Below are 18,671 nucleotides of genomic sequence, written 5' to 3' on the forward strand. Positions count from 1 at the left end.
TCTTTCTATAAAAAGATGAGACAGAAAGGCCCATAAATAGAAGGCTAATGAGGTTTTGAAAAAATTATTCTAAAATCTTAAAGTTTATTTATTATATAAAGAAGTCAGAGGACTAAGATTCAAGATCTGGTTCATTTTTAATTTTTTGGCAGTATACTAGTCTTCAAAGTGTTTTGGTTCTTTCTTTTCAGGGAGCAGGAATCCTCTTAATTTTCAATGTGACATTGGGGTGACAACACAGTCATAGATAATGAGTATGGATGACAACAAATCTTGTGATATCACAATTTCTAATCATATGATGTCAGTGATGATGGGAATGCTACTAATATGATTTTTGAGATTTTAGTATAGCCAAGAACAGTAATACATATGCATAAAATTTTGTTTTTTTATGGACTTGTAAAAATGTTTAAAATATATGCTCGCTTCGGCAGCACATATACTAAAATTGGAACGATACAGAGAAGATTAGCATGGCCCCTGTGCAAGGATGATACACAAATTCGTGAAGCATTCCATATTTTTTTAAACCTGGCACAAGAGTTGAATATTTGGCACCATGGGCCAATCAGATAGACATGGCTTTAGTCATGACAGTGGAACCTGGGTTTGGAGGTCAGAAGTTCATGGAAGACATGATGCCAAAGGATCATTGGTTGAGGACCCAGTTCCCTTCTCTAGATATTGAGGTAGATGGTGGAGTAGGTCCTGACACAATTCACAAATGTGCAGAGGCAGGGGCTAATATGATTGTGTCTGGTAGTGCCATCATGAGGAGTGAAGACCCCAGATCTGTCATTAATCTCTTGAGAAATGTTTGTTCAGAAGCTGCTCAGAAACGCTGCCTGGACAGATGAACTTCCCAGGCAGCTAGACTCCTCATCCCCCTCCTCCTCCACCTCCACCTCTTCCTCCACCAGCTTACTCAGCCTCATTTTCACCTGGTGCACAAGATCACAAGCTCAAGAATCATGCTATTGCTGCTGCTGCTGCTGCTGCTGCTGCTGTGGAAGTGGCACCGCTATCTTGAGCAGTTTGTCTTCATTTCATTGACTTTGACACGTGCAGATATGTTGAGAATGGAAATAGGTGAATAGGACAACTACTAGGTTTTTAAGAGTTGGGAATTAAATTTTCATGTGGCAAAAAAAAAAATACACTGATTTTACTGGAAGACTTGATTTTTGTAAATGCCTTTGTCCTGAGTTAAAAAACCAATTTGTAACTCAAAGGCAGAAGAAGGGAAAAAACAGCAGCTGCTAACTAAAAAGGACTGACTGGGTAATACTGCTACTCTTAGATGACTCTTTAATATTTGTGCATCATTATAAAAAAATTTGCATTGTTCCGTAGCTTTAGAAAAAAAGACTTGTCCTTTTGTGTCACCAGGTGCTTTTTTTTACATCCACAATTTGTGACTGGGATTGGGTTTTGGGGAGAAAAATCCAAGCTCCATACATTTAGTGGAATGAGATGATTCCTTTGAATGTTTCTTTATCCCTTCCAGTCCCCCCTCCCGGCCATTCCCTCTATGCTCATCGTGGCTACGTTCTCATATGACTAAGCATCCTACTTGGTGCTTTCCGAGTTGACCAAATTACCCAGACCCTTCCCCTTGGTTTTCTTTCACTTTCTGCAGTAACCTACTTTGGAACTAAACCATAAGAAGACTGAAGAATATACTGTTTACAAGAGTTTATTTTTTATATATTAAAAAATCATTATTTTAGGCTATTTCCTGCCTGTAGCAAAATATGTTCAATACTTGTGGGACAGAAGCAGACTTGTCACTTTCTCCTTATCAGAGGTTCAGAAGTCCGACCTCAGCGGGGCCTTTAGGTGGCTGGGTCCGAAGATACAAGAGCAGGGTATATCATTCTTGACGACCGTGCCCAGCTAGTCACAAGGAAAAGACTAGTGGGCACTATTCCAAATGACTTTAATGGACCACTTCTTTAGAGAATTTACAATTTGATTATGCTAGCACCAACTTGAAATGATTTCATTTAGCTATGGACCTAGAGCATCCTTACATCTTACAGAGCACTCAGGTACTTCTTGCATCCTGCATCTGATTTAATTCATCTGACACTCTTAAAAGGAAGCAGAACACTTCCTGTTCCCATTTTACAGCTGAGGAAAATAAAGCAGAAAGTGCTAAATGAAGGCAACAGACGGTGGTACCTGTGCAGGGAATTGGGGTCAGCTTCTGTGACTTGTATGATGTTGACAGGACCTCCCAGGCCTCTTCCAAGGTCTTTCACAGCCCTGAACCAGAGGAGGCTTGAACATGGTTTTGCTCTTTTCTCTTCTAAAGAAGGTGGTGGGAATGATCACAGGTTAGTTTAAAACTACTGTGCTTAATCAAGTATTTAGATAACAGTAACTGTAATGACTACTTCCAGAAAGCAGTACTCAATCCTCAGATTGAGGTGAATTTTTATGTCTTTCATTAAGGTGTATTAACTGTAAACACTTGATTTTGTTGATTGAATGAATGAATGAATGGATGATTGAATAGGGTATGGGGCAGGCTTGCAGCATATCAGATATGTAGGTTTTTGTTTTTTTTTAAAATAAGACTTGCTTACTTTGTGTGTTTTGAGAAACAGGAAAAGGAAAATTATGAAACAATGAAAACAAAACTTCACAAAGCAATCTATTGAAAATTAAATTGTACTACCATGTTATGATCCTTTTTTGAAATTTCTTTCCTTGAACACTTTATATATCTTATGAAAGGGTTATATAGTATGGATTGTTTAGTATTTTTAATCACATTCACACTACAAAAGACATATAGAAATAACTTTAAAAAACTTACATAGAAGATCATGGTATCAGACATGACAGCAAGATTCAAGTTTAATTTTCTGGACAAACTTGTGCTTGTGAGGCTTTTGTTTTTGTTTCTTTATAAAAATAAATGTACAATGAAACCACAAAAAATAATAAATAAATAAATAAATAAATGTTTAAAATATGTGGGTTCCTGTAGATTTTTTTAAATAACTTGCCATTTATTAATAAGAATTGGGAAGATCATTTCAGATTATTTTAAAAAGAAATGAATTTTAGTTTTCATTCTTTTTGGCTGAGAGAATGAAAACTGAAGGAATCATTGTTTCTGACCATTGGTCTTAGTTGGAGGTTGACGTGAAAATACTATCAAATAACTCTAATATCTTTGTTTCTCAGTTGAATTCATATCGGAAATTTTTGAGGGCACAAGATTTCTAACATAGTTTGAGCTTAAGTGGACATTTTCAGGTAATTTTTCTAAAAGACCAAAACCTAAGCTTAAACTTTTTACAATGAACAGTTTTTGGAGAACACATCAATCATGCTAAATAATCTCAATGAGTTGATAATTATATTGCCATGAGTACTTGTACCTGAACAGATCATAAACAACTCATTATGTCTTTCATTATGTTTAATTCTTATCTATCTTTATAATTCCTCTATTCTGAAAACATACAAAAACTATTCATACTATGAAATAAAGGTCATTTCATGGATCTTTTAATATTCTGAAGATAGTATTCTAATATTTAGGCTGCCCATGAGTAAGCCATTACTGTCAACATATCACTGATCCACTTTCAGTTTTGAACATTCATGTCCTTGGACATAGTTTTACTCCATTTTTAATGCACAATCTATCATTTGCAATATGCTATAATTTACTTAAACCCAATAAACCCATGTATGGGTGTTGATGAAGGACTAACATCTTTGGTGTGATGATTTACTAAACCATTTTGAGTACCATTTATCCACCTTGGATGACTACCTGTCACTCCAGCTCTTACCTGAAGTTTCAAGAAGCTCTTTCATGTACAACAGTTACACTCTAGCAAAATTGTTGCATAAGATGGTTTAAATAAGATAAAAAGGGAAAATGATCATTGTTGGAGAGGTTGTGGAAGGTTTGGAACATTAATGCATTGCTACTGGAATTGTGAAGTGATCTAATCGTTCTGGAGAGCAATATAGAACTATGCCCAAAGAGCAATAAAACTGTTTCATCCCTTTTGGCCCAGCAATTCCAAGGACTATACCTAGAAGAAATCATAAAAAGTGGCAAAAGTCCCACATCTTTCAAACTATTCATAGTAGCTCTTTTTGAAGTGGTAAAGAATTGGAAACTGAGGAGATGCCCATCAACTAGGGAATGGTTAAACAAGTTATGGTATATGAATAAAATGGAATAGTATTCTATAAGAAACCATAAATAGTTGGACTCTAGAGAAGCATGGAAGGAATTACAGGATCTAATGCTGAGTGAAGGGAACAGAACCAAGAGAACAATGTGCATATTAACAAGAACATTGTGAGATGATCAACCGTAATGTATACAGCTCCTTTTAGCAGTTCAGAGAGCTAGGACAACCATATTAGATCAGCTATGGACAATGTTATCACCAATCAGAAGAAGAAAAATAAAACTAAACAAAACAAAAAAAATCCTTCAGAATCTGAGGAACACTTCATTCAATTTTTTTTAAAAAAACCGACTTATTTCTTTCTTTCCCTTAATCTAATTCACTATACTGAAAATTAAGTAATCTGTAACTATGTTTAACACAATTGTATAAGTGCAATATTAACCTGATTTTTCACAGATGAGGAGAGAGGGGTGGGAAGGGAAGGTTGAAGGAAAAAAATAGGATAGTAGATATTATTTCATTAGGTTGAGAGGGTAATCAATAGCTCTCAAACCGAATGGTGAGTCAGGGGGATGTCTACCCCAAACATGTGAAGACCCCCCTGGCAGAATGGACAGATAAAAACAATTTATTCTGATGGTCACGAGGGCAACTGAAGCAGGTGCTGTGGCATGCTTAGAATTTGGTCAGAGAAAAATTTTCTACTGCATCTGAGGGTATCATCTGCTAGCTTGACTTGTATCTTGTTCCTGAACTTTAATGATTCTGGAATAGAGAGATTAATGACTTTGTACAACTCTGTCTCACTTAAAAAAAAAGTCAAAACATCTTCCTGGGATGTTATTTATTAGCTTGAAATGAGAGATGAACACTTAAACCTAAATGGATATTTAAATTATGTCAGGTCAAGTTTAATTGTGAGTCTTCCAAAGTGATAATGTTAAATAGTTCACAGCCATGTAGCATCATTAGAACACTGATATTACAAAAATAGACTTTTGAAACAGCAAGCAGTTTGGAACTATTAGAAAGAGTGTGACATTTATCAAATTCATACTAACATGCTTTACTCCTCTTGCTCAAGTAAATTCATGTATGTAAATCATTTCAATCTCCAATCTGCTATATAAATATATTATTGTTCACTGTAGTAATAATGATTATTATGTATCTACTGAATACAAAGAATTATACTCAATCCTGAGGAAACAGACAAAAGTAAAATAATTCTTGTTCACAAGGACCTTATATTCTACTTCAGGGATTTGACATATAAATAAATATGATAAATAAACATGAAGTAATCCTCAGGAATAGGGGACAGCATTAAAACTGGGGAAATCCAGAAAGTTTTCATGTAGCAGGTAATTTCTGATTGAATTCTTGAAGTCTAGGAATATAAGGAGAGAATAGAGAGAATAACTAGGGACAAGGACCAGAGGTGGGAGAGCTATAGTATATACAGGGAAGAGAAAGTAGACCACTTTGTTTTGAATGTATAATGTGTAACAGAGTCATAGGAGAGGTTTGGAAAAAGTAGGTTAATGCTGAATAGTAAAGATATTTAAATGTCAGTCAACAAGGCTTCTTATATTTTATCCTAAGGCCACAGGGAGTCAGTAAAGTTCCTTCCACAATGGAGCAACATAGATATATGCATGAAGAACAGTAATTTGACAGTTCTGTGGTTGATAGATTAGAGTGGGGAAGAACAAAATTTGGAGACAGATTAGGTGGTTTTTATTAGAGGTGAAATGTGAAGTGAGGAGGGGCCTGAACTACAATGGAGGAAAGAGTAAAAATGCAGAAAAAGCTACAAAGGTAATAGGATCATTAATTTGAAGCAAGCTATTGGAGATGGATGTGGTAAGAAAGAATGACGAGCCAGGTAAGGATAATTCCAGTAACGTAAAGGGTAAACATTCTCTTGATAATAGGAATTAGGAGAAAGAATGTATTTAGTGAGAAATTTCGTAAGTTCTTTTCTGTTAATTTAAATTGCCTGTGGAATATCCAAGTAGTGGTGTCTAGAAGAAAGATATCGGTGCAATACAGGAGATCAGAAGAGGGGTGAACACTATATATGTAAATTTCAAGTTATACATGTAGAGATTTTTAAAAGTTATTTTAAAGTGTGTTAAATTTTATTTTCATATCTGACTTCTCTTCTTTGCACTTCCTCTGCCCCCATGCAATTGAGAAAGCAAGAAAAATAAAACTTCTGTTACATATGAATAGTCCAGAAAAACAGAATTCCTTCATTGGTTATGTAAAAAAAGTCTTAATCTATACTGAGTCTATTGCCTCTTTAACAGGAGGTAAGTATCTTGAATCTTCTGGAATATAGTTGCTTATTGTGTTGATCAGTGTTCCAAAGTTTTCAAAATCATCATTACAGTATTGTTGTTATCATCCAAACTGTTATCCTGGTCCTTCTCACTTCACTCTGAAGCAGTTTATACAAGTCTTCCCAAATGTCTTTAAAATGATCCCCTTATAACTTCTTAGAGATCAATAGTATTTCATCACTTTCAAATACTATATCTTATCTAGCCATTCCCTAATATACTGATAGATATCCCCTCAGTTTGTAATTCTTTGACATTAGGAAAAGAGGTACTATGAAAATTTTTTCCACATATGGGTCCTTTACCTCTTTTTAAAAAAAAATCTCGTTGGGATGTAGACATCATAAGCAGGTGCTACTATTATCCTCATCTTATAGATGAGAAAACCAAGACAAATAGAGGTTAGGTATTATGCTCAGTGTCACACAGCTAGTAAGTATTGAGGAAGTTTAAAAATTAAGTCTTTCTAACTGTAAATCCCATGTCTTTTTGCTAGAGATACTCTAGCTGTATAGATAATGATTGGAGAAATAAGATTTAGTTTGGAGAAGATTTAGGAGAGAGATATGATGGTTTTCTTTAAATATTTAAGGGTTATCATTCGCAAGAGAGCACAAAATTGTTTTTCTTGATCCTGGAAGGCATAGCTATAAACATTGGGCAAACTTGCAGGGAGAGGACAGTCTGGAAATAAGAAAAAAATATATCAATCATTAGAATTATGGGGAAAATTGAAATTGGCTTCCTTGGGAGGTAGTGAGTTTGCTTCATGGGTGATGTTTCTAGAAGATGGCCTAGGTATTCTCAGAACTGAGCAATTTTTGTTTCCTTAATATCAATTGTTGGAGCATTAATTTGTATTACTGGGATGATGAATGGTTTGTGTTGGATTTGTAATGATATCATTCTATCATTTTTGAGATATAACTCTTCTTTTCTCAGATGGCTAGGTGAAGCAGTAGATAGAGTTGGGCCTGGTCAGGAAGACCCTGATGTTGAGAAACAATGAAGGCAAAAGGAGAAGGAAATGTATAATTCATAAGATGAATGAGTAGTGTCATGGAAGCAATGAACATGAGTTTAAACAGGCTTCAGGAAGTAGGATAGAAAGGTCAAGCATGCTATGATCCAGGGAGACATGAAGAGTAAGTATGACTAGCCTGAACAAATGAACAACAAAAATGTGAAGGGTGAAAAAAAATAAAATATGAGTTCTTCAGAGAGTGGATACACACACACACACACACACACACACACACACACACACACACACACGTATATATTGCAATTGGTTTGAATTTAATTTAATTTTATCTACATGGAGTTGATCCATCAACAAGTATCAGCTATAGTGACAATTCTGGGAAGACAGAACAGCTGGCTGACATGTGGTCTGTCTGTAGGGACCAACTAGATGTCTGGGATACTAAAGTACCTAATCTCCCACTTTCCTTTCCATATGGTGCTGAATTCCTGGTAGAAATAGATTTCTTTCTACATTTATTGGTAATATTGTTATTACAGTACACATGCAGAAAACAACCCATTTTCAAAGATCTATCTTCAATTAGTGTTCTAGTTCTTTCCAAAAAAATAGACAAAAGTTTGATTCAGAATTTGAACATATATGTTTGTGTATAGGTATAAACATATATGTTTGTATATATAGGGGAATGGGCTGTCCTGAATTAAGCTTTCCTCTGTATTTGGGTTTATTAGCTCAGTCAACTGTAAATGACCAAGTAACACAGTGAGTTTTAACATTTACCTATAAATCCTATATGAATGAGTTCCAAACAGCATTGGTATAGTATTCTCTCTGCAATGATGGAGGTCAATGCCCTGCTCTGGGATAAAGAGGATAGAGTTGGTGAGATTGAGAGACAGGATAGGAATATTTTCTTCATATCTCTCCATATTTGAGAGTTACTTTGGATTTCTTCAGTCTCTTGCAGTTACTTTGGACTTTCCTGCTTCCTAGCTGTGGGAGAGAAGATGGAAGATGTCAATCCTGCTTCATGTTGCTGAAGGAAAAGAATTTGTGAAAAAGCTGACAGGAAAGATGCCAACAGCTAGGTGACACAGGATAGAGTACAAGATCTGGATGCAGAGAATTATATATATAGAAAAATTATAATCTGAAAGAAATGCTGTAATCTTCTAATGCCTTTAAAATCTGGTAGTCTTATTAAGGGTGTGGAAGGATCTTTGCTCTTGACATGTAAATTGACTTCACTGTTTAATGTAAAATTTGTATCCTGTCTCTTCAATCCTAATCCCCAGCCTTGAAACTCCTATACCTGGTTTCAATTACATAAGGGGAGAGGGATTTCTCCTTTTGCCCTCAGTACCCAGGTAAGAGTTAAGGTTATAAAACCTGAGCTGAGCCACTGCTCAGGGATGGTCCTCTTACTCTCTCTGACCCAGTCAGTTCTCTGACTGTCTTTATCCCTACCTCTCCTTATGTCCCTATCTCTATCTCAGTCTACCTACCAAGCAACCCTGCCTAGCCTTTTGTCATTCACCCTGTCCTAAAGTGCTTGTTGATACTAAAGGAGGAAAAAAATTAAAGTATTTACTTTGCTATATTTGTAATAAAATCCTGAGCAGTTTTAAAATCTTATAGAATGTTCAAATTCATTCATCCTTTCAGTGACCCTCAATTTTTGGTTATGGTGACCCCCAAAATCCCAGTGGCAACAATCTGTCAGCAGAAAGATTCATTTTTTTCCTGAGTTCAAATCTGACCTCAGACTCTGGACAAGTCACTTAATCCTATTTGCCTTAGTTTGCTCTCCTATAAAATGAGATAAATAGGGAAATGGCAAACCTGTCCTATATCTTTGCCAAGAAATCTCAAATTGGGTCACAAAGAACTGAACATGACTGAACAACAAACAGAAAAGAAGTTTCCAACATGCCTTTATTTCCAGTTTGATGTATTAGAGACTTCAAGCATATTCCTATCTAGGATTCTTTTGACTAAACTATTGATCCACTTCCATATTATATTTTCTCTGATTTTTCTTTTTTTGCTATGACCTTAGTGACCTACTATGTTTATTCATGGTGGCATTGATAATTGGCAGAAAGGAAATCAAGCATTCAATATAAAGTTTTGGGGGTCCTATTTTTCCCAAGAATGCAAAATGAACCTAAGCAAGTTTAACCCTATAAGCCTATTTTTAAATGGTCAGAGAGAAATAATTCTAGCCCAGAAATTTCTCCCTTCTTGAGGAAAGAAAAGTGATCATACTTTTGAATGCAAGAGCCCGTTTCCCCTATTAGCAGAAATTAAAGTTTCTCTTGAAGAAGGTTAGGGAAAGAAGAAACTATAGATGTCTAATCTACCTCTCTTCAAGCCATACCATAACACCCTATGCTGCATGGGTGGGGTGCAACTGACAATACATATGCTAGATTTTGCCAGGACTGATTCCAAATGTATTGATCTGTAGTTTGAAAATCCTACTCTTTCTTTCAGAGGGAAATAAAAGGAGAGAGAACATTTACCCTTCCTGTTTTCCATGAACTTTACAGGTTAATGACAGTAACTTATCAATTATATCCACCAATTCTTTTTTAATTTTACAATTTTTACCCCCTAATCTTGCTTCCCTCCACCCACCCCCATAGAAGGCAGTCTGATAATCTTTATATTGTTTCCATGCTGTACATTGTTCAAAATTGTATGTGTTGAGAGAGAAACCATATCCTTAAGGGAAAAAATATGAGATAGCAAAATTAAATAAGATAACTTTAAAAAAAATTAAAGGTCTTTGGTCTTTGTTTAAATACCACAATTCTTTCTTTGGATACAGATGGTATTCTCCATTGCAGGTACTCTAAAATTGTCCCTTGATGAAATGAACAAGTCCATTAAGGTTGATCATCACCTCATGTTGCTGTTAAGGTGTGTACAATGTTCTTCTGGTTCTGCTCATTTCACTCAGCATCAGTTTATGCATATCTTCCCAGGCTTCTGTCAATTCCCATCCCTCTTGATTTCTAATAAAACAATAGTGTTCCATGACATACATATACCACAATTAGTTCAGCCATTCCCCAGCAGATGGAAATCCACTCAGTTTCCAATTCTTTGCTACCATAAACAGAGCTGCTATGAATATTTTTGTACATGTGATATTTTTATCCTTTTTTGTGATCTCTTCAGGGTACAGACCCAGTAATGGCATTGCTGGATAAAGGGTATGCACATTTTTATTTCCTTTTGAGTGCAATTACAAATTGCTCTTGAGAAAGGTTGGATGAATTCACAGCTCCACCAACAATGCCTTGGTGTCCCAGATCCAGATTTCCCATATCCCTTCCAATATTGATCATTTGGCTTTCTGGTCATATTGACCAGTCTGAGATGTGTGAGGGGATACTTCACAGAGGCTTTAATTTGTATTTCTATAATCAGTAAGGATTTAGAGATTTTTCATATTACTATAGATTGCTTTGATTTCCTCATCTGTACATTACCTCTGCTTATCCTTTGATCTTTTGTCAATAAGGAAATGACTTGTTTTTTTATAAATTTGACACAGTTCTCTATATATTTTAGAAATGAGTTCTTTGTCAGAAATACTACTTGTAAAACTTGTTTCCTATTTTGCTATATTTCTTTTGATCTTATTTACAATGGGTTTGTTTGTGCAAATGTTTTTTAATTTAATGTAATTTAATGTAATCAAAATAATCTAGTTTGTTTTTAATGATGTTCTCCTTCCTTGGTCACAAATTGCTTCCCTTTCCATAGATATGACAGATAAACTATTCCTTGATCTCCTAGTTTGCTTATAATATTGTCTTTTATGTCTATATCCTGTACCCATTTTGATCTTATCTTGGTATAGAGTGTGAGATGTTAGTCTAATCCAAGTTTCATCCCATTCACATTAAAGTTATAATTACTAATAATTACTAACTCTTTATTGCCCTCCATGCTATCTTCCCTCTGTTTGTATTTTCCCTTTTTCCATATTCCCCAGTATTTTACTTCTGAATACCACCACCTTCAGTGTCTTTGTCCCCTCCTATCACAACCCCTCCCCTTTCTCTCTCCTTTCCCTTTGCCCCTTATTCCTTCCCTTTTTTCTGTTAGTTCCTCTTTTCCTTCTCCCTCCCCCTTTCCCCTTTTGATACTTGAAAGGTAAGATAAGTTTCCTAACTTAACAGAGTGTATGTAAGTCAACTTTAAGCCAAATCTGATGATAGTAAGATTCAGGCAGTCCTCACATCCCCCCTTCATCTGTATATCAATAGGTCCTCTGTACCTCTTTATGTAATGTGATTTACCCCTTTCAATCTCCTCCATCCTCCCATCTCTTCACTGTCCCTTGTTTTTAAGGAGATATTGTTTTTAAATCATTCTATCAGTGCCAGGGTTTAGTCATGAGTTTCCATTACTTCTCACTAAGTATATTCTCTCTAATAGAGTTACAATTCTCGAGAGTTGTGAGAATCCTTCTCCCAGATGGGGATATAGCATGCTTCATCTTATTGGATTGCAGGGGGGGGGTTTACGCTTTTTAAAAAATTTTTCATGTGTCTCTCAAGTGTCCTGTTTGAAGTCCAAATTTTTATTTATCTCTAGTCTTTTCATCAGGAAAAGTTGGAATTCTCCTATCCTGTTAAATGTCTATCTTTTCCCCTGGAAGAGAAGGCTCAGTTTTCTAGGATATTGAATTCTTGACTGCATTCTAAGCTCCCTTGCTCTTTGGAATATTGCATTACAGGCCCTTTGATCCCTTAATGTTGATGAAGCAATCCTTACTCTGGCTCCTTGATATCTAAATTGATAATCTAAATATCTTTCTGACTGCTCCCAGGATTATCTCTTTAATCTGAAAGTTCTGGAATTTGACCACAATATTCCTTAGTGTTTACATTTTGGAATCCCTTTCAGTTGGTGATCAATGTATTCTTTCATTAACATTTTGCCCTATAGTTCCATGATAGTGGAGCAATTTTCCATCATTAAATCCTAAAATATTGAATCTGGGCTTTTTTTCTCTTCAATGCTTTCAGGAGGTCCAATGATGCTAAAGTTGTCTTTCCTAGATCTATTCTAGAGTTCAGTGTTTTTGCTAATGAGGTATAGTGATTATCTTTCATCATTATTAGGATGGTGACACAAGTGGATTTGCATTTGAATGTATTTTAGGTGATTCTGGAGATGTTACAGTAACATTAGGAGTCTACACTAATGCTTATCCTATTATCCTGTTTTACGTTAATTCAAAAGTAGGCAGGTTGTCATTGTAGGTAATAATTAATCAGTGAGGATGAGACACAATTTGATCACTAAATAATTTCATGTATTGGTCAAGAAGAGGGATAGTGCCCCTCCATGTTCCCCGCATTATTCACATAAGGCACTACCAATTCCCATTAGTAGGGCACAACCAGGCAAGTTCGATTCCCTTAACTAGCTTGATTACAAATGTATCTGGGAGAGGAAATAATAGCTTATCCTAAGATAAGTTCTTTATTCTACAAACACCTGAGAAATTTCCTTTTCTCTGTTGATCCTACATACTTCAGAAGATTGAGATAGTGACCACAAGATATATTAGGGTACATATTAACTTAATATGAAAAATATGAGTCCTCTCTTGTGGAGGTTATGGACAAGATTAATATAATAAATGTTTGGAAATTTCTGAGTTAGACTATACCTATATTGAAGTGATAGAATGAAAATGCTCACACCTACATGGGTCTTTTGACCTCATCTTAGCAGTGAATAAGATTTGATGTCAGTGTCCAATCTAACCACACACACTATTCCTACCTCTGTGCTTATCACTGTAACATTAGCTACAATAGTTGTCTGAGACGAGAAGAGAGGACAGAGAGATGGCTTGATAATTGAAATCCATCACTACCATACTGTGCCTTTCTGTTTGGTTTTCTTTTGAATTTCTTATCCATTTCTTCTTGTACTGGGAGAATTCTACTTTAGCTGAATCATGGAGTACAGGAGTAATGTCCAATAAAACCAGAAAGATAGATTGAAATCAGGTTGGGTAGGGCTTTTGGGGTTAAAGAAATGAGTTTATAGCTGATCTAGAAATAGGAGAAAGCTAATAGAATAGATTGAGTAGGGGAGTCACTTTGTCAGACTTCTGTTTAAAGAAAATTAATTTATTGAACAAAGACCAAAGACTATTACCTTTAATTATAAAAAAATGTTATCTTATTATGTAAGTTTGCTATCTATTATACTTTATTCTTTCCTTTAGGATATGATTTCTCTCTCAACACATTCAATTTTGATCAATGTATAGCATGGAAACAATATAAAGACTAGCAGACTGCCTTCTGTGGGGGCTGGGGGGGCAAGATTAGGGGGAAAATTGTAAAATTAAAGAATAAATAAATTTTTTATAAAGGTAATTAACTTGGTAACAGTAAGTGAGATGTACATATATGCAAAAGAATTTAAGACATGGAGATAGATTAGAAGGCTAACACAATAATATAGATCAAAGGTGATAAAGGTCAAAATTAAATGGGTAGCCATATGAATGGAGAGAAAAGAATGTGTGAAGTAAGAAAAATCACTATCAAGTGTCAGAAATCATCAAGAAAAGAGGCAGCTAGGTGATGCAGAAAATAGAGCACCGGAGTCAGGAGGACCCGAGGTCAAATTTGGCTTCAGATACTTAATAATTACCTAACTCTGTGACCTTGGGCAAGTTACTTAACTCCATTGTCTTCCAAAAACCAAAAAAAGGTTATTTCTTACCAAAATGATGATGTGCTCACAGGTAAAGTCAAGATTTTATTGGTATGGTCTTGCAAGAGAGGGTATCTATCTCAAAGACAAATATACCTAGGGGTCCATAGGCCAATTTATTTTATCCCTACATCAAAAGGAAGTCCTTCCCCTGTTTCTTTATTGACTGGATAGTCCAGAGGTCATAACTCTATATGCCTAGTATCTTTTTCCCCATTAATCATTACAAAGATTTAATTTTTAGTGAATTAATTTCATTTCCCTGGAATATCTTTTAGGATTTTTTTTTTTAGTTTTTGCAAAGCAATAGGGTTAAGTGGCTTGCCCCAGGCCACAGAGTTAGGTAATTATTAAGTATCTGAAGCTAAATTTGAACTCAGGTCCTCCTGTTTCCAGGGCTGGTGCTCCATCTACTGTGCCACCTAATGGCCCCATATCTTTTAGGATTTGTGTAAAAACAAACCCTTCAATTTAATATCTTTATTAAAACATTTTGGATTACTTTTAACTAATTGGATTATATAATGTTGAATTAATTAGGATGAATTTCCTTATGTTCACATTCAATTGTAAATCACTTTGTCTCTCATCCTGTCAGTCTGGATTCCTCCCAGTCAAATGCAAATTGCTGGCTTCCTATCCTGTAGATCCAAAGTCCTGTCAGTCAATTGTATATTGCTGGCTTCCCTTCCCACATCCTAATTCTCTACTCTTCTCCTAACTATTTATCAGTAAAACTTCTTGCTTCGATATATTTCTCAAAACCCATGTAGAAATGAAATATTAAACTGCCTAGATTAACAGAAGAGGAAATAGCATTCTTAATATAATCCCATTTAAAAAAAATTGGAGAAACCATCAATAAACTCTCTAAGAAAAAGTCTCCAGGTGCAGATGGATTTACAAGCGAATTCTTCCAAACATTTAAGGAACAATTAATTCCTTTTCTACAAAAACTATTTTTAAAAAATAGGAGAAGATGAAGTTCTGTCAAATTCCTTTTGTGACACCAACATGATGCTAATACTAAAACCAGGAAAAAACAAAACAGACAAAATTATAGACCAATCTCCCTAATGAATATTGATACTAAAACCTTAAATACAATTTTAGCAATGAGATTACAAGTTATTAATAGGATAATGCTCATGATCAGATAGAATTTAGACCATGTAGACAGGTGTTATAATTTAATCATAAATACTTAGTCCAGATATATTAAGATGTCTTATTAATACATCAAGATGTAATAATTAAAGGCCAACTTTCTAGGGGAAAGGGGTGCCAAATCCTGGAAATGCTAGGTTTTATATGTACTTTGATAGGCTTGTTCCTTCCCCTTTGTGCCAATCATTGGCTGGGGTCACAATCTAATTGATACTTTTGCCCCATATATTTCACCCACCCTGCTTATTATATTAATGAACAGGAACAGCTACCTCCTTGAGCAGGTGCAAATGACCATAACACAGGCTCTCATTCAGCTCCTACAAAGTCATTTCTTTAATCACCTTTCCCTTTGTCTAATTCTCTCCTTAACTGTAAACAGGTTGGTATCTCTCAAGTTTCACAAAAACCAGACATCTTGACTTTTGTAATGTATTATCCTCACAGACATCTTAGATTTTGGCAATACCCATTCCCCTATCCCACTTGTGAAAGCAAAACACTAGATTCTTTCCACAGCAGGGATGATTCAGTATTAGGAAAATACTCAATATGATTGAATAATCTATAGTAAAACCAACAGATCATAAAATTATCCCAATAGATCCTGAAAAATCCTCTGACAAACTACAACATCCATTCCTATTAAAATACTCAGGGGTTGCCACGGAGTCAGGAGGACCTGAGTCAAATCCAACCTCAGATACTTAGTAATTGCCTAGCTCTGTGACTTTGGGCAAGTCACTTAACCCCATTGCCCCTTAAATAAATTTAAACACATATACACACACACACACACACACAGACACACACACAAGCACACACACACACACACACACACACACACACACACAAGTTTAGGAATAAATGTTTTTTTCCTCAAAGTAATAAGTATCTATCTAAAATGATCAACAAATGTTATATGTAATGGGGATAAACTAGGAGCATTTCCAATCATATCAAGGGTGAAGGGGCAGCTAGGTGGTGCAAGTGGATAGAGCACTGATCCTAGAGTCAGGAGTACCTGAGTTCAAATCCAGCCTCAGACATTTAATAATTGCCTAGCTGTGTGACCTTGGGTACTTAACCCCATTGCCTTGCAAAAAACAAAGCAAAACAAAACATAAAAAAGATCAAGGGTGAAACAAGGATGCCAATTGTCACCATTAATATTCAATATAGTATTAGAAATGTTAGCTTTAGCAATGAGAAGAAAAAAAATTGAAGGAATCAGAATTGGCAAAGAGGAAGCAAAACTGTCACTTTTTGAAGTTATGATGATATACTTAGAGAATCTAAGAAAATCATCTTAAAAACTCCTAAAAACAATGAACAAATTCAGCAAAGTAGCAGGATATAAAATAAACTCACATAAACCACCAGTATATGAACAACAAAGCCCAAAAGCAAGAGATAGAAAGAGAAATTCTATTTAAATTAACTGTAGACAACATTAAATACTTGGGAATCTACCTCCCAGGATAAACCCAGAAACTGTATGAACAGAATTATAAAACACCTCTCACCCAAATAAAGTTAGATCTACATAATTGGCAAAATGTCAATTGCTCATGGTTAGGTCGAGGTAATATAATAAAAATGACAATTCTACCGAAATTAAATTACTTACTCAGTGGCATACCAATCAAACTTCCAAATAATTATTTTCCTGGACTAGGAAAAATAGTAACAAAATTCATCTGGAGCAACAAAAGGTCAAGAATAACAACGGGAATTGATGAAAAAAAAAATGTTAAGGAAGGTGGCCTAGCTCTACTGGATCTAAAACTATAATAAAAAGTGGCAGTCATCAAAACTTTCTGGTACTGGTTAAGAAATAGATCAATGAATTAATGGATTAGCATAGGTTCCAAAGGAAAAATAGTAAATGACTACAGTAATCAAATGTTTGACAAAGCCAAAGACATCAGCTGCTAATATTAAGAACTTACTATTTAACAAAGATTTTGACTGTATTAAATTAAAAAGGTTTTGCATTAATAAAATCAATACTGTCAAAATTAGAAGTGAAGCAGAAAGCTGGGAAACACTCTTCACAACCAGGAGTCTGGTAAAGGTCTCAGTTGTAAAATATATAGAAAATTACATTGAATTTATAAGGTTACAAATCATTCCTCAATTGCTAAATACTCAAAGGACATGAATAGACAGTTCTTCAAATAAAGAAATTAAAGCTATATATAATCATATGAAAAATGCTCCAAACAAAATTACTGATTAGAGAAATGTAAATTAAAACAACTATGATGTACCACCTCACACCTTTTAGATTGGCTAAGATGACAAAAAAGGAAATTAATCAATGTTAGAGATGTTGTGGGAGGATTGGGACATTAATGCATAACTGGGGGAGTTGGGAAGTGATCTAACCATTCTGGAGAGTAATATGGATCTATGCCCAAAGAACAATAAAACTGTTCATATCCTTTGATCCAGCAATTTCAATTCTAGGCCTATACGCAGAAGAAATCATAAAAAAAAATGGGAAAGGTCCCACATATTCCAAAATATTCATAGCAGCTCTTTTTTTAGTGGCAAAAAATTGGAAATTAAGGGGATGCCCATCAATTGGGGAATGGTTAGATAAGTTATAGCATATGAATATTATGGAATACTGTTTTATAAGAAACCATAAATCCAACCCCTATTATTATTATTATTATTATTATTATTATTATATCTTATTTGGGGGGGTTTTCGCTGCCCCTATTATTATTATTATTATATTTTTTTGAGGTTTTGGTTTTTTTGGTTTTTGCAGGGCAATGGGGTTGGGGTAGCTTGTCCAGGGTCAAACAGCTTGGTGACTATTGGGTGTCTGGGTTTGGATTTGGGCTTGGGTGCTCCTGACTCCAGGGCCAGTGCTCCATCCGCTGTGCCACCTAGTTGCCCCATTATTATTATTTTTTATTTTTATTTTTATTTTTTCCTCTTTCCTTTATTGCTCATGAGGGTCTATATTTTTTGGGGAGGGGATATTATGTTTACTCTTAAACAAGAATATTTTAGCAATGTATAAAAAAGCATCATCTGTACAAAAAATAAAATAAATATACCAAAAAAATAAAATCTATATATCTTTCCTAAAAAATAAAAAGAAACCATAAATGGTTGGACACTAGAGAATCATAGAATGAATTCTAGGATCTGATGCTGAGCAAAGGGAGCAGAACCAAGAAAACAATGTCCACATTAACAACATTGTGAGAT

General features: G+C 35.0%; 1 protein-coding gene and 1 non-coding gene across 2 annotated transcripts in view; both read left to right on the top strand.

Moving 5' to 3' along the window:
- Positions 1 to 421: 421 nt before the first annotated feature.
- Positions 422 to 528, top strand: LOC141492435 (U6 spliceosomal RNA). The gene has a single exon (XR_012469905.1). It is a non-coding gene; the product is annotated as a U6 spliceosomal RNA (small nuclear RNA).
- Positions 529 to 974: 446 nt separating this feature from the next.
- The window catches only part of LOC141492146 (elongation factor 1-gamma-like), a 105,258-nt gene continuing 87,561 nt past the window's right edge, over positions 975 to 18,671 (top strand). Inside the window, 2 exon segments of the mRNA XM_074192742.1 lie at positions 975 to 1,092; positions 2,105 to 2,342. Coding sequence (XP_074048843.1) covers positions 975 to 1,092; positions 2,105 to 2,342 — 356 coding nt within the window.

Source organism: Macrotis lagotis, chromosome 6 (assembly GCF_037893015.1).
Source record: "Macrotis lagotis isolate mMagLag1 chromosome 6, bilby.v1.9.chrom.fasta, whole genome shotgun sequence".
NCBI classification, from domain to species: domain Eukaryota; kingdom Metazoa; phylum Chordata; class Mammalia; order Peramelemorphia; family Peramelidae; genus Macrotis; species Macrotis lagotis.